Source organism: Pteropus medius, unplaced genomic scaffold (assembly GCF_902729225.1).
Source record: "Pteropus medius unplaced genomic scaffold, Ma_sr-lr_union100, whole genome shotgun sequence".
Classification (NCBI taxonomy): domain Eukaryota; kingdom Metazoa; phylum Chordata; class Mammalia; order Chiroptera; family Pteropodidae; genus Pteropus; species Pteropus medius.
The window spans coordinates 13303245-13321017 of NW_024355990.1; the positions used below are offsets into that span (position 1 = coordinate 13303245).

At 35.9% G+C, this 17773-nt stretch overlaps 1 protein-coding gene and 1 non-coding gene across 7 annotated transcripts in view; both read right to left on the reverse strand.

Annotated features, from left to right (window-relative positions):
- Nucleotides 1-17773, reverse strand: part of TLK2 (tousled like kinase 2) — an 87652-nt gene that overhangs the window by 48846 nt on the left and 21033 nt on the right. For 5 of the 6 annotated variants that reach the window (XM_039859921.1, XM_039859920.1, XM_039859917.1 and 2 more), the window contains exons 3-6: nt 3533-3604; nt 2605-2674; nt 1603-1646; nt 798-893 (exon numbers count right to left, since the gene is read on the reverse strand). In XM_039859921.1, coding sequence (XP_039715855.1) covers nt 798-893; nt 1603-1646; nt 2605-2674; nt 3533-3604 — 282 coding nt within the window. The remainder of the gene's footprint in view (nt 1-797; nt 894-1602; nt 1647-2604; nt 2675-3532; nt 3605-17773) is intronic. The other variant, XM_039859919.1, reaches the window with a different exon arrangement.
- On the reverse strand, nt 16026-16144 carry LOC120600525 (5S ribosomal RNA). The gene has a single exon (XR_005652213.1). It is a non-coding gene; the product is annotated as a 5S ribosomal RNA (ribosomal RNA).

Here is a 17773-nt window from a genome sequence, read left to right on the forward strand (position 1 = left end):
TAAGATGACCTAGGATCGTCCCCAGGATCCCACAGAAATATCTGAGGCATCAGTGGACATAATGCGCTCTTGGGTACAGAGGTCTTGTATAGTATCAGTAAATTATCCAAAGGCACTCAAGTGAATTAATACAAAATTCTACATTAGCTAACTCAGGGATTCTCAGTCTCAGCACTAGTGACCTTTTGGAACAGATAATTCTTTGTCGTGTGGGCCTGTCCTGTGCATTGCAGGATATTTACCAGCATTCCTGGCCTCTGCCCATGAGAAGCAATGGTACCTCCCCCACTTAGTTGTGCACAAAAGTGACTACCCCCACTTGAGAACCACTAACTTAGTTATAATGGTTTTAAGATCTTCAGATCTCACTTATAGGTAGGAAACAAATTTCAAATTTGTATAGCATTAGCTTCTCGTCTATATCACTGGTTAAGCCTTGAAAATAATTCAAATGCCAGAGGTGAGCAAATTTTTTAAGAAAAGAATTTAGTTATAGGAATATAGAAGTTTGGCAAGGATAAAAACCTACTGTTTGGGTTGGAAATCGCTTCCTTGATAACATGGAGCTGTAGGCTTAGAGGCAATTATACTGAGAGAATAGGGTTAGCGCTTGTAACACGTTAATTTACTGATATATAGACTTGAATCTAAGCGATTCGTAGGTAATACTATGTCATACTTTTCTCCTTAATGCCTCATTCCCTTTGGGTAATTCATGGAAGAGAAACTTTGCTTGAGTGTTCCTGGGTTTCTTGTCTCCTACAACAGGTGTCAAATTTCTCCATGTGAATGCTTACCGGTAAGGGATTGGATAAGGAATGTTGCGGTGAGGATCGTGCAACTGGTGGAACACTTCTGCCAGGGCTGGTTCCTGGCCCGCTTCCCCCAGCAAACTGGCCAACAGGGAAAAATGGATATGAATAATTCAAAACAGTACTATGCTTCAGAGAAGGAGAGTAAATGATTAATACACAAACAGGTATTAGTTATACATGGCCCCTTTAAGTCAATACATTTTATTCTAGAAAGACAATGCCATGTAAGTTAAATTTTGCTATCTTTTCAACGAAATTTTTAAGAAGGAGCTCCAGCAGAAATGTACCAAAATATAACAAAAACATGGCTAGAAATGGTTTTGAAAAACATAAGAGAATGTTTTCCCTTCTGGTCTCAAATACATGAAGCAGGAATACAGTGGTTCAGTGGATGTTAGTGTCTTCTTTAGTAACCACTAATGATGGGTCAGTGAGCTCGCTACGTGTTCCACTGGACTAAAGGGAAGAGGACAAAAGAAGAGTCCAAGTCACTCAACTTCAATCTTTGTAAGACACGAAACCTAATCTGGCCAATAGAAAAATTGCCTCATTTGTGAATTTTTATATCATCACAGAACAGACACGTCATAAACAAATTTAAATTCAGAAAGTCAGCAGCAGTTTCCTCTTACAGACAGATAGGGCGGCATTAGACTGATGACGATGGGAAGGAAGGGGAGGAAAGCACAGTAAAGGTAAAATATTGCTTTCTAAAGCCTTAAAAACGAACATAAGAATTTAGGTTTTTAAAAAATCACTAGATATTTTCCCCCCAAATTTAACTTACCTCAAAGTAATCGCTAATTTTATGTCCCCTAGGAGTGCCTTTCCCTGAAAATGAAACCAAAGTAAGTACAGTTTTTTCAACAACACATGTAAGCCATCATTCACTAAAATACACTATGTATTCAATAACTGTATACATTGTTATCAATTCAAGTGTCGGTTTTACTTTTGAACAAATGAGCCAAAATACCTATAATCTAAGACAGTTTCCTTCATATAATAAAAGACTGAATGAGTAGTGAAGGACTTTTTCATAGCTTGTTTTCCTTTAAGGTTTGCTACTTTTATAAATACGCTAACAAAACATGTCACAACTGTGAATAAAAAAATTAATCTATAATCCATGCCCCAACTAAGACAACAGTGAATTCAAAACAAACTTCACAAAAAACTTTATGTGACCATGTCACTTTGGTAGAAGTTCTCTCCCGCCTCCCAAAGTAAAAAATGATTTGTAGATTAAAAAGCAAAAATGCAAAGAAGACGTTCCTTAGGGAGAGAGAAAAATAACCAAATAATTTATTCTTTTTTTAATTACATAAAGATATTTGGCATTAGAATCGTTATGTTTACAGATTTATTCCACTGGGTGCCAATGTTCAACTAAATAATTGACACAGAAAAAGATTAGGTGGAAATGACAGCCGGGTAAATAAAACCATTTCTGGTCGCCTATTATTAACAAATCACTGATCTAATACAAGACATAGTTAAAACTCCAGTGGAAACTCTTTTTTGTACAATACATGCTTAATCTGAAGAAAAACCTGCGAGATCGTTAACTTACAACAGGGTAAACAACAGTCCCCAAAGAACTGACACTGTTTTGTCAAGTGTATATCAAATGGCAAGTCTATAATAAACAGCCTGATATTCCCTTAAGATGCACAATCTCCTTTGTTAGGAATCCCTGTATAACAAACTAATTATTTAGTGTGAGTTGGAAAACTTTATCTAAGTATATAAAAATTTAGTATTTTTATTAGTGTGAAATTATTACTACCTTGGCTAGTTTCATATGGTTCAGCTTTTCTTTTCCGGTTTCGCTGGTCATTCTGTTTTTTCTCAGGAGTCTGTTAAATAGCATATACATCACAATTAGCATTGTATCATATTTTTCACATTATGAAAATTAGAAAGTATGTACAAAATATCAAATATATAACACGATTTCACTGGCACAGACAAGTCCAAAATCAGTATCCTGCTCTCAGAGCAGGGTTATGGAAAGGTCTGGAACCAAAATATCTATACAATTTTTGGCAAACTGCTTAAAATATCAGTGCTTCAATTTACTCGCCTGTAAATCAGGGTTGCTGCACAGTTTAAATATTTCATAAGGCACAAATGTAGTACAAATATCTAGCATACAGTAGGCTTGCAGAAATATCCTAACACTTGTTGTCTACTTTGTAATAAACAGCTTAAATCCAATCTCTTTCCCCCCCACCCCCGAAAAGGAAAGATCTACATAATCAGTCACTGGCTCTCATTTACTGAAAGTTTTATCAAAGTGTAAAATAGGTTGTTGCACACTTGGCCCCATATGCATACAGCTAGATTAACTGCCTAAAAATAAAAATCTTCAAGTCCTGTTAACTAAAATTGGCCAGGCTAAATTGCTATACTGACCCGCTCAGTTGAAGTACTGACAAGTATTAAAATTCAAGGGCGTCTAGGCTAATTCAGCTACAACTGAATTCTTGCCCTTTATTGATGACAATTAAGCAAAAATTTTTTTAAAAGAAAAAAAAGAAAGATGACACCCATACATGATTATAATGATAAAATCCATCAGAGCCACACCACAGCTGTAAAGACACAGCTCAAACAGCACGGAATTTATCAGCAACCCTGCAGTTATGCTATCTTTTAACGTAGACTGAAAGTGTGGAAATATGAAAAGTCTTTCAACAGATATGGCACCTTACCTCTACTTCTTTGTCACTCAAGGATCCCACACTGCACAAACTCTGGTTTGAAGACTCACTATTGAGTGGCCCCTGGAAAGAAAAAAAAGAAGGAATCAAAAGAAACTAATTTAAGATGACAACAAAACTGAGGAAGAAGCCTGTTGATTTTGATGTCTAAGTCAGGTCAAAGAGGCAAGAGGCAACCAACTGTAACACCTACAAGTCAACCTGAAAAGAACTCAACTACAGAACTCTCATGTTAAAATTCTCTAGCTACTATTCTTTTCATTTCCTTTACAAACTCTGTAAGCTTATGCAAATTTTCCCTTCTAGAGCACTTCCACATGTAGTGAATTCGTTCTTTAAGTAAAATAAGCAAAAGAACTCAATCCTCAGTCTCTTGTACCATACAGGCAAGATCTGAAAGTTGAGATGTTAAGGAGCATGTTAAGGGGTTTCTTATGAGGGGTGGTCAGGGACCATAATGAAGAAAATGCTTTTCTGAGTCATGCTTTAAGGAGGCATGACTGCTAGCTCAAAAAACAAAGTTACAAGAGACTGACTTCTGGCCTAATAGCATGAATAGCTCTGCTAGTTTGCTCCTTAGTGATTGGTGAAAATTATTTTAAAAACCACCATTCAAAGCCTCTGGAAATGTTCCCTAAGGGCAAACAGTAAATGAAGAAATAAAATTTATGAAAATTCAGTCTGAAAGGTGAAAGTCTGTGGTATTTGAAAGAAGACCACTCCCTCCCTCCACCTCCATCTCGGCAAGGCTCCAGCCTGCTGCAGCACAGAACACAGGGCTCCTCCTTCCCTCAACTCTCAGTCCAAGGGCTTTCTCCCAGGGTAAAGCAGGAATTCAGGTTTCTCCTTCTGCCCCCAGTCTCCTCTTGCAGAAGCCAAGTCCCAGGCAAGTACTTTGAAGGCAGTGGGTTCCCTTCTGCCCAAGCCTCGCTTGTAGAAGCATGGTACACTGAGAATACTGGGGCCCCAGGGAACCCTTTCACCCAGCTCCTGAGATGGTGGGTCCACGCCAGGAGAGATAAGCTGCTGTGTAAGCACCTTCCCCATCCCCACTCCCCTCCAGGGCTCAGCAACTAGAGCCAGAAGGTCACTCACAGAAAAGCTCACCATAGTCCCACCTCCAGCTCCAGAACCCAGGCTCAGATATTTTGCCTCAGGGGGAAAAGCAGGACCATGTAGTCTCAAATCTTTTCCCAAAGGACCTGACTTCATTCTCAAAAGAGTGGACAAGTTTAAGTCTAAGGGTGTTCTCGAGAATAGTGGAGGTGCTAGTAAAAGACAACTGGAAAGAGATTCATAGATGTAATGGAAATATAGCCTTGACTATAGGCCAGCTAGTCTGCATCAGAGAAGCAGGAAATAAGACTTCTGAGAGGAGTCCTCCTGGGGTCAGAACAAATGGCACATATTGACTTCAGAAACGCTTCCTTCCAAGGAGCCCCACTTTGATTGGATTACTTTGTAGAGGAATTTATGCCTCCAGGCATTGTTGAAAACAATAGAGCAATCTGAGTAATTAGCAGAGTTTAACAGCTGGGTTGGTCAGGGAAAGAGAGGCCTACCAGTACCAGTCATCCCAGGGAGACTGTAGGCAAACTTAAAGCTCTGCCTCCCTGAGGAACACCACCAGAGGCTTAACTCTGAGGGGGAGGGAGTGGTAGAAAGGGTTCACTAAAATAATCCGGCCAGCCATTAAACAAATAAACAAGCATACAACAATAAGGCCCAAAGGATGGGATGAGTATCCGGAGCTGCTAAATCATCTAAAATGACCAGTTCCCAAGGAAAAAATCACAAGGCATGCAAAGAAACAGGAACATATGACCCATAAACCAGGCGGGGGGGAAAAAAAAAAGGCAGGCAAAAGACACTGCCTGTGAGTGACTAGATGTTGGATTTAACATTTCAAAATAGCCATTATAAATAAGTTCAAACAACCAAAGGAAACCAAAATCAAAATTTTAAAAGTAAAAAAAGGCATGAATGAAAATGTATCAAATAGAGAATATCAATAGAGACAAGAAAATTATGTATATTAAAAAATGAAACAAAATGGAGTTGAAACTATAATTAAAAAAATGCAACAGGCTCAAGAGTAGAATAAAAGGGCAGAAAAAATAATTAGCAAATTTGAAGATAGATTGATAAGAGATTTTATAAGCTGAAAAACAGAAAATGGAAGAAAACTAAATAAAGCTTTAGAGAAAAGTGGGGAATTAAGTATATATAACCATGAATATTAAGTGGGTACCAAAAGGAAACAGCAAGAATGAAGCAGAAAATATATTTAAACAATGGCTGAAAGAAGCTTAATGGACTCCAAGTAGGATAAACACAGAACCACAAACATGTACATCATAAGTAAAATGCTCAAAGACAAGGAGAAAACCTTGAAAGCAGAAATATAATGCATCACTTTCAAAGGAATCCCAATAAGATTAACAGCTGACTACTGAGCATAATCAATGGACTCCAAAGGCAGTAGGATACCATATTAAAAGTATGAAAGGGGGTGAGAGGAGGTGGAAATCAACCAAGAATCCTATACTGAGCAAAGCATTCTTTCAAAAACGAAAGCAAAGACTTTCTCAGATAAACAAAAAAGGAACTTCCTCAGCCTCATAAAGAACATCTACCAAAAAAAAAACCAAAACAAAATAAAACAAAAAAACCAAACCTAAAGTTAACATCATACTTAATGGTGAAAGACTGGATGCTTTCCCCTAAAATCTGGAATAACACAAGAATGTCTGCTCTCACCATATCTATTCAACATTGTACCAAAGGCTCTATCCAGGCAATTAGGCAAAAAAAAAAAAAGATATACAAGGTATTCAGATTGAAAAACATAAGTAAAACTGTCCCAATTCACAGATGACATAAACTTGTATACATAAATTCACAAAGGATCCACTAAAATAATATTAGATTTAATAAATAAGTTCGGCAAGGTTGCAGGATACAAGACCAATATACAAAATCAATTTTATTTCTATAAATTTGTAATGAACCTGAAAATGAAATTTAAAAAAACAATTCCAGTCACATTAGCAGCAAAAAGAATAAAATGCTGAGCTGATATTCTAAAAACTACCAAAAATTTGCTGTAAGAAACTGAAGATCTAAATAAATGGAAAAAATCCCATGTTCAGGGACTGACTCACTGTTTAGATGACAGCCTTCCTAGTTCATCTACAGAATTTCAACCAGAATCCCAGCTGACTTCTTTGTAGAAACTGACAAGTTGATTCTAAATTCATATGGAATTACAAAGCAATCCTTAAAAAGAATGAAGTAGGAGGACTCACATTCACTGACTTCACGACTAATTACAAATCAACAGTAATCACAACAGTACAGTACTGGAATAAAGACAGATCAATGGAACAGAATTGAGAGTCCAGCGATAATTTCATAATCTACTGTCAAATGATTACTGACAAAGGTGTCAAGACCATTTAATAAGGGAAAGAATAGTTTTTTTAACAAATGGTGCTGGGACAACTGGATAACCAAAGGAAAAGCAATGAAATTAGACCTTTACTTTATACCATATACAAAAATTAACTCAAAATGGTTCAAGGACTTATATGTAATAGCTAAAACTATAAAACTCTCAGAAGAGTTTTAAAACATAGGGGCAAATCTTCGTGACCCTGGAATGAGGAAAGGATTCTTAGATATGACACTGAAAGTACCAAAAAAGAAAAAAAAAAGATAAATTGAACTTTTTCAAAATCAGACTTTTGTGGTTGAAAGAACACTATCAGTAAAGTAAAAAGACAACCCACAAAATGGGAGAAGATATTTGCAAATCACACATCTGATAGGGAACTTAAATTCTGTAGAAGAACTCTTACAATTCAATAAAGACAGCCCAATTTAAAAATGGGTAAAAGATATCTGAATAGAACATTCCTCCAAAGACGATATACAAATGGCCAATAAGGACATAAAAAGAAGTATATCATTAGCCAGCAGGGAAATACAAATCGAACCACAATGAGATTACCACTTTACACCCATGAGGATGTCTAGAATAAAAAAGACAAAAATTGGGACTTTTGTACACTGCTGGTGGGAACATAAAATGGTATAGCTGCTTTTAAAAAGTCAGGCAGTTCTTCAAACAATTAAACATGCTATTCCTAAGTATACAGTGAAGAAAAATAAAAACATGTACACACAAAAATTTGAACATAAATGTTTATAGCAGCATTATTCATTCACAAAAGCCAAAAGATGAAAACTCAAATGTCCATAAGCTGATAAGTGGATAAACAAAATGTGGTATATCCATACAATGGAATATTATTTGACCATAAAAAGGAATCCAGTACTGATATATGCTACAATACAATCATTGAAAACATTCTGCTAAGTTTAAGAAGCCAGTCATGGGAGACTGGTCAAGATGGTGTAGAAAGTAGAGGTTATGCACGCCTCCTCTCACGACCACACCAAAATTACAACGAAACTACAGAGCAACCAGCATGCTGAGTTAGGTCTGGTTGAACAGAAGCCCTACAAACTAAAGACAAAAATGGTAGGAGGGACGGAGATGAGAAATGATCTGGTCCCACAACCAAGCGTGGTGATCAAGAATTGGGAGGGTTACCTTGGCTACAGAGCCCCCTCCCTGACCTGAGGAGTGAGGGGTCCCAGGCCCACACTGGGCTCCCCAGCCCATGGTTCTCAGTGCCAGGAAGAGAAGACCCCATAACTTTTGGCTATGAAAACCAGCAGAGGTTGTGGCTAAGTGAGGAGGGCTATATAGGGGAGTCACAGACGAGCCTTTTAAAGGGCCCGTGCCAGGACTTACTTGCTGATGGACTCACTCACTCTGAGCTCCAGCGCAGCGGAAGCTGCTCAAGGAGCGGCAGGGACATATGAGGAGACACTGAATTGTCAGGCTTCAGGGCGAAGGCTGGAGGGGCAGCTTTCTCCTAGACAGAAGTGCTAGCAGTATCCATTGTTCCTTTGTTGAGCCCTCCCCACTCCCAGCCTGTGGACGCAGGCACCACCATATCCAAGTCACCATCAATCTAGATAACACAGGTCGCTCTGCCCAGGGGATTGATTCCCTGAGATTCTGCCTTTTCCAACTTGTGGGCCCACCCAAGCCGCTTACAGTTTATTCCATACAAGTGGTCTGTCTTGACTCTTGCTGCGGACTTACCTAAAATCTCTCAAAGGCTCACAAAACCCAAAGCAGCAGCATCTGGCCTTGGCGTGCCCTGTATCTCTTGCTGAGCATCCTCAAGCCCCGCACTAGTGGCAGCCAGCCTGTTTCTGGGTTGGCCTCTCAAGGCACCAATAAGCCCAGCATGGGTGACAGTAATCTATGGAATGCTTGGTGACTCTTACCGGGTAGCCCCAGAGGTGCATAGGTTGTGGCTGAACTTGGCCTACAGCCAAACCCCTCCCAAAACTGTGCCACTGGGCCTCACAAAGGACATACCTGGGGCACTACTCGGCTCAGATGACCAGGGAGATTGCACTACTGAGCCTCACAGGACACCTATTACATAAAGCCACTCTACTAAGACCAGGACTTAGGAGCCCTACCTAATACATAGACAGACACAGGGAGGCAGCCAAAATGGGGAGACAAAGAAGCATGGCTCACATAAAAAAAAAAAAAAAAAATAGAACAAAGCTCAAGAAAAAGAATTCAACAAAATGAAGACAAGCAATCTACCAGATGCAGATTTCAAAACCCTGGTTATAATGATGCTCAGTAAACTTAAGAGAAGAGTAGGTGAACTCAGTGAGAACTCTAACAAAGATATAGAAGACATGAAAATGGAAACCATAAAAGGGAGCCAGTCAAAAATGAAGAATACAATATCTGAGATGAAGAGTACATTAGAGGGAATCAACAGAGTGGATGAAGTGGAGGATCAAATCAGTGATATAGAGGATGGGGTAACAGAGGACATCCAATCAGAACAGCAACAAGAAAAAAGAGGGAGCAAGAAGTTGAAAACTTATTTAAAGAAATAACAACAGAAAACTTCCTTAACCTGACGAAGGAAATAGACATACAATCCCAGGAAGCTCAGAGAGTCCCAAACAAGACGAACCCAAAGAGGCCCACACCAAGACACGTCATAATTAAAATGCCAAAGGTTAAATACAAAGAGAGAATCTTAAAAGCAACAAGAGAAAAGCAGTTAGTTACCTACAAAGGAGCTCCCATAAGACTGTCAGTCAATTTCTCAACAGAAAACTTCAAGGCCAAAAGGGCTTGGTACAAAATATTCGAAGTAATGAAAAGCAAGGACTCATAAAAACCAAGATTACTCTACCCAGCAAAGCTATCATTTAGAATTTAAGGAAAGATGAAAAGAAATTCCCAGACAAGAAAAAGCTAAAGGAGTTCATCACCACCAAGCCAGTATTACGGGAAATATTGGAGGGACTTCTTTAAGAAGAAGAAAAAAATACGTATCCAAAATATGAATAAAGAATGGCAATAACTACATATCTATCAACAAATACTTCAAATGAAAAAGAACTAAATGCTCCAATTAAAAGACAGGGTGGCTGAATGAATAAGAAAAAGACCCTTACATAGACTGCTTACAAGAGACTCACTTTAGATTAAAAGATACACACAGGCAGAAAGTAGAGGGGTGGAGAAAGATATTTCATGACAGACCTAGAGGGTATTGTGCTGAGAGGAATAAGTCAGACAGAGAAAGACAAATGCCATATGACTGCAGGTATATGTGGAATCTAAAGAATAAAACAAACAAACACCCAGAAACAAACTCAACAGATACAGAGAACATTTTGAGGGTTACCAGATGGAAGGGGGCTGGGGGAGTTGGTGAAAAAGGGGGAAGGGATTAAGAAGTACAAATAGGTAGTTACAAAATAGTCATGGAGATATAAAGTATACACCCGTCACCAATTTACGCAAACTGTCCTTTCTTCGTCTTTTTTTTAAGTGGGAGGAAACCATGTAAAAAGAGTCCTCCGGTACAAAAAATAAATATTCAAGAAATAGGTTAATATAAGTCATAAAAAATTTCATATATTTTCACAAAAAAATGCTAGTGAAAATTCAGAAAAACCAAAATTTATTTTATTTGCTTTTGGTGTCTGTACTGTAATCTAAAGCAATCAACCTTCTCTTTTTAACTGGCACAAAGTCACTACCTCATCGCTCAAAATATTTGGAAGTACTACCTTGGTTTCATAATTTGTGTTTACGTTTTTGGATGACCTTTTCCCAACTCCATCTTTTGCTAAGTTTTCAGAAATTCTTCGATATTCACTGCAAAAATCTTTTCAAAATTTTAAGGCTCATAGGTTGTTTTGATCAATATACAGAACTGCAGTTCCTAGTTTTTTGGCTAATTGAAGAGCTTTGTAAATATTTTCTTCAGTGAATGAAACTGGTTCGAGGTCACTACTGTATTCATCGGCAGGATGGGCTTCATATATTAAGTGAATTAATTAACTGTCAGTTAATTTGTAATCGACTACACTTTTTTATTTGCCATTCAATGAATGAGATCATTAATAATTGTGTTAGTAAGTATTAGTTCTTTGTACATTGCTGAGCTAAGCTACTGTCTTTTAGGAAGAGTTAATTGCCAATAATGAAAATGAAAAAAGAACTGTGTAAAATGAGATTGTGTAAATGGAAACCATGTATAAAAAGTTCGCTAAATGAGGGGTGGGGTACAAAAATACTTGCATAAAAAAATACCATGTAAATTGAAGGACAAGTAGAGCATAGGAATATAGTAATATTAGTAATATTGTAATATTGTAATAATATGTATGGTGTCTGAGGGTTACTAGATTTATTGGGGTGATCACTTTGTGAGTTATATCGATGTCTAAACACTATGTTGTACACCTGAAACAAATACATCTATAATTAAACATACCTGAAACTAATGCCAACTATAATTAAAAAGTAAAAAAAATTAAAGAAAAAAAAAAAACCAGTCACAATAAAATCACATATAAAATGATTCCATTCATATGAAAATTCAGAATAGGGAAATCTAAGACAGAAAGTATATTAGTGGTTGCTTAGAGTAGGAGCTGGGAGATCGGGTGGGGGGAATGGGAGGTGATAGCTAAAAACCATGGTATTTCTTTTTGAGGTGATAAAAATGTTCTAAACCTGTGTTGATGGTTATCCATATCTGTGAATATACTAAAACCCAATGAACTGTACATTTTAAATGGGTAAATTGTATGGTATATGAATTATATCTCAATGAAGCTGTTAAAAAAAATAGTTACTAGGCTTAGTGTCAGAAATAATTTACATTCCTATTAGAGTGTATTAAGTATTCCTTTCACTGTATCCTAAAGTGCTATTTTTAAGTTGTAATTAACACACTATACCAGAGAGTCTCATAGTGAGATACTTCTGAAGCTGCAAAGAACAATAATAAAGTGAAACTAAGAAGAAGAAATAAAATCATGTATTTCCAGGGACATAAATCATCAGAAGACTTACTCCTATAAAGATAAGAGTTCCGTGATGTTGTAAATGAAAAAATAAAGAACTTTATTTACATAAAAATTTTACAATATTTTAAGTTAAATATTTCTATGCCCAAATTTTAAAAATATTCTTTCATGAGTTAGCTTTATTTGTAACCATTATGAAGCATTATCTCCCTGAAGAGTAATAAAACCATATACTATATTTTAACTATCCACTTTACCCACCAAACATCCCTCACTTCCAAAAGGAAATGACAAGTGACAAATACAGACAAGAAAGATGTGAAAAACTTTTTAATAGCAATTACTAATAATGAAATAATGAAATATAAAGTGTATATAACAGTGGCACATCTGTAGTGTTTGAAATACCAATTAATGCAAGAGGCACAAGGATCTCAACTGAAAGACCTGTCCTTTTCTGAAGCCCAGCATCCCACATTATAAAATGGTTAGATTAAATTTAATTAGTACGGATAAATGACATATACTCCCTGTTCTAAAACAGCTTACTGTATAGTAAGGGAGCTAACCAAAAACTTTTAGGCAAACTGAATGTTATCTTTTAAAACTGGCACTATGATTAAAAAACAAATGAAAAAGAGAGAAAAAAAACTAAAGTAAAAGAGGATAAAAAGGCATTAAATTCAATGTATGATCCTTGATTTCATCCTGGATAACAAAACAAAGCAAAACCAAACGGCTAGAAAGGGCATTACAGGGACAAAGGAAAAAACTGAACTTGAACTGTATACTAAATAATCAAGTCCTTTTACAAACTAGTCCGTTATCATCAGTTCCTCAGTCACAAATTTTCCCATTTGTTGCATCTTTTTACTAAGGTGCTTTGAAGTTTTGTATGAGTTCATATCCAGCTTTGGGAGAGTCCTCCACATTTCAGGTGTTAAAGAGCAGTATCGAGTACAGTTTCATTGCTGCCTCAGCCAGTGCCCTGTAACATTCATCAGTTCCAAACACATTAAAATACATTAATTTTCCTATCTAGGACTTGCACCAGGTTGGATTTTCTATTTCTTGCGATGGCTTTTAATGGCCACAATCCTGTTAAGTGGCTCACTTCTGTCCTATGTCCTGGACTAATGGGCAGTTTTACTGCACCTAGTTCATAGAAAGGCTTTCCTTTTCCCAACTCCCAGTTGGGAACTTAACACAGTTCTAGTTCTGGCCTTTGGCCTCAATTTCTAGCTCCAGAGGTAAATTAAATCCCAAGGCATAACAGCTTATGGGCCATCAAGATTTAACTCCCAGTCACCACTGTGACATCTTCATATATTCGAAACTATCTGTAATAACTGGGATTCAATTTTTCCTATTTTTCTGATACTGCTGACATTCAGAAATTATATAATTTTCATGTTTTTCATTTAGCCCATCATGTTACTGAATTGTTATTCTTTCTACTTATCTCTCAGTTTGTTCCTTTTGATTTAGTTGTCCGAATACAAAATCATAGCATTTATAAATAAGTCTATATTTTCCTTCTACAATTTATATCTTATTTGTTTCACATTTTACTGCACTGAATAAAAACAACATAAATAATCGTCATAAAGAATATTGTTTGTTCTTTTTGAAGGTAACTCTAGTGCTCTACCACTAAAAACTCTATTAAAGGCCTCAAATAGCCAAAACAATCTTGTAAAAGAACAACAAAATAGGAAGTCTCCCACTTTCTTATTTCAAAACTTATTACAAAACTACAGCAACCAAAACAGTATGGCACTGTCATAAAGACAGACATATAGACAAAGAGAACAGAAGAGAGAGCCCAGAAATAAACCCTGGTATATATGATCAAATGATTTTTTCTTTTTTTCCCAGTTTTTTTCTTTGCTGATTTCTCCTAAGTTTCATTGAGCTATAACTGACACACAGCTCTATATAAGTTTAAGGTGTACTGCATAATGACTTGACAAAAAATGATTTTTGACAAGGGTGCCAAGACCATTCAATAAGGAGATGGTGTTGGGAAAACTAGATATCCACATGCAAAAGAATGAAGTTGGGCCCTTACCTTATACCATATACAAAAAAAAAAAAAAACCCTCAAAAATGGATGACACCCAAAATACAGGCCACAAACTGAAAAATAAATTGGACCACACCAAAATGAAAAACCTCAGTGTATCTAAGGACATGATCAACAGAGCGAAAAGGCAACCCACAGAATGGGAGAAAATATTTGTAAACCATATATCTTATGATAAGGAGTTGTTATTCAGAATATATAGAGAATTCTTGCCTATAAACAAAACAAACATCTCAATTAAAAAATGGTCAAAAAACTTAAAAAGACATTTCCCCAAAGAAGATATACAAATGGCCAAGTAGCACATGAAAAGATACAACACTAATCAATAGGGGAATGCAAATCAAAATCACAATGAGATTGTCATTTCATCTCACATCCATTAGAACGGCTACTATAAAAAAAAAAAAAACCATAATAAATGCTGACAAGTATGTGGAGAAATTGGAACCCTTGTGTACTGCTCGTTGGAATGTTAAATGGTGCAGCCGCTATGAAAAACAGTATGGCAGTTCCTTGAAAAATTAAAAATAGAATGACCATCTGATACAGCAATTCCGCTTCTGGGTATATACCCAAAGGAACTAAAAACAGGGTCTCAAAGAGATATTTCCAAATCCATGTTCCTAGCAGTATTATTCATAGTAGCCAAAAGGTGGAAGCAATCCAAATGTCACTGACATATGTACAGATAAACAAAATGTGGTATACAATTGACTATGAACCTTAAAAGGAAGGTAATTTTGACACGCGCTACAAAATGGATGAACCTTGAGGACATTATGCTAAATGAAACAAGACAGTGACAAAAAAGCAAATACTGCCTGATTCCACTTACATGAGGTACCCAGAATAGTCAAATTCACAGAAACAGAAAGTAGGATTGTAGTTGCCAGGGACTGAAGGAAGGGAGGAATAAGTTGTTGTTGTTTAATGAGTATAGTTCAGTTTTGGAAGCCGAAAAAAATTCTGGAGATGAGTTGCACAGCAATGTGAATGCACTTAACACTACTGAACTGTACACTTAAAAATGGTTAAGATAGTAAATTTTGTTATGTGTACTTTACACAATTAGAATTTAAACTGTATTATTTTTCAAATTACAAAGTTTATGCAAACGATTTTTTAAAGTCATTATTTATTTGCTAATGTAATAATAATAATGGCCAACACATATTTAGCACTTCTGTGGGCTGGGCTTTCTGTATTAGCACATTTAATTCTCACAGCTGATAAAAATAAACTTCCACAATCATGCCCCACTGATTTTTGACAAAGGTGTAAAAGCAATTCGATAGTCTTTTCAAAAAACAGTGCTAGAGCAATTTGATATCCATAGGCAAAAATATGACCTCAACTTAAAACCTCATACTTTATTTAAAAAATTAACTCAAATAGGATCAAGAACTTAAATAAAACATAAAACCATAAAACTTTTAGGGGAATCAAAAAAGGGACAAAAATCTTCATAATCCAGGACTAAGTGAAGAGGTCTTACACTTGAAACAAAAAAACATGATCTGTAAAAGAAAAAATTAATAAAATGAAACCTCATCAAAATTAAATACTTTTACTCAGCAAAAGACTGGAAAAAGGATGAAGAGACAAATCACATACTGGAAGAAATATCTGTAAACCACATATCTGGCCAGGACATGATATATTAGACTAAAAACAAGTTTTTTTTAAATTTAATTAGAAAATGGCAAGAGTCATGAACAGACATTTCACAGAAGAGGTTATAAACATGACTAATAAAGCATGAAAAAAGATATTCAACATCAATAGTCAGCCTCTAGAGAAATACAAATTCAAATCATAATGAAATTTCATTACACACCTATCAGAATGCTAAAATAAAAAAGAGTGATAACATTAAATGCTGGCAAGTATGTAGAAAACCAATCGCTCATACATTGCTGGTATTTATTTTCTTTTTTTCTTTTTTTTTTTTGCCTACAGCACCTGGTATTCCTAAGTGGTCTCCCATCCAAGTACTAACCAGGCCCGACCCTGCTTAGCTTCCAAGATCAGAAGAGATTGGGTGTGTTCAGGGTGGCATGGCCATAGATGCTGGTGAGAATTTTTAAAAAAGGAACAGCCAATTTGGAAAACTGTTTGGCAGTTTCTTTCAAAACAAAAATGCACTTAATACTTAACATATGACCCAGCAATTGTACTACTGAACATATGTTCCAGAGAAATGATATATGCAAAAACCTGTACACAAATGTTCACAGTGGTCTTATTCTAAAAACTAGAAACAAACCAAATGTCTTTCAATGTGTGAATGGTTAAAGTGTGGTATATCCATACGATCTTAAAAGGCTGTATACCATTTACATGTGTGTGTATGTATGAATATGTATATATGTATGTACATACATAACTGTCATGAAATAATTAATTTAGAGATGGAAAATAGATTGGTGGTTGTCAGAAGTTACAGTTTCAACAGAGAGGGGGTGGGGTTGCTACAAAGGAGTAGCAGGAGCGAACTTTGTGGTGACGGAGCAGTTCTATGTCTTGATTACGGTGATGTGGTTACAAGAAGCTACGCAAGTGATAAAACTGCACAGAACAACATACACACATACACCCACAAATGATACATGTAAAACGTGAAGTCTAAATGAGTTCTGTGGATTACCAATGTCAATTTCCTGGTTTTAATATTGTACTGATTATGAGAGATTCTCACATTAGGGGAAGAGTACATGAAACCTATCTTTATATTTTTTTGCAACTTCCTTTGAATCTATAATTATTTTGAAATGAAAGGTTTTTTAAGTTTTTATCCTTTATGTATTATTTACTTGCTATATTATTATTTTACATGAGACTTACCTATTCCTTGAAAGGTTAGGGAGTATTAATTTTTGCCCCACTTCAAGGAACAAGAGAAGAAAAGGAAGAGAAAACAATTTTATAATTGCCTCAATTTTTCCTTGGTTTATGAGTCTATTCTGACTTTTACATCTTCTTCTGTCGACATAATTCCTATTATCTTTGAGTGAAATTATCTACTTTGCTGAGACTTTCATATTAATATCATATAACTAACAGCATCCATTTCCAGTTTTTTCTCTTTGTAGGTCCTCAGTATCTTTTTTACACCCAGTTTACTCCCTCCATTTTCCCTTGTTTCCTAATTTTCCAGCTCTGGATTAATTCCTGTTATTCTGTTTTACAGTGTATTTATTTCTTCTTGTAGTTTATTTTTTCCTTTTTGGTTTTTTTTCTTTTCCTACAACCTTAAAATTGAATGGTGAATTCATACCTTTGTATGTTAAGCATTTCTCTGTCCATATTATGTAAGTTTAATTACATGGTATTTTCATTTATCTTATTTTCTAAGTAAAATAGTCTGTTACTTGATACTTGGTGTACAACAGCTATTTAGGAGAACCCTTACTAACATCTAAATCACTGGAGAGAGGAAACTGTCCCTTAAATGAGTCATATCAGGCTGAAAAAGAAGCCAGTAAGAATTTTTTTAACCAAGTATGATGATAAGTTACACTCCTACGTTAAAAAGCCCCATTTTCTATGCCAACATTTAAATCATTTACCCTGTCTCCTGCTATGAATGATTTTCGAAATAAAAAACCAAATGGCCAGTTTAAAAATTAGACGAGTCAAGTTTCTTATTTTTTAAAAAAGCATGGTTTCCAAAAATAAAGTAAAACACATTTTTAATA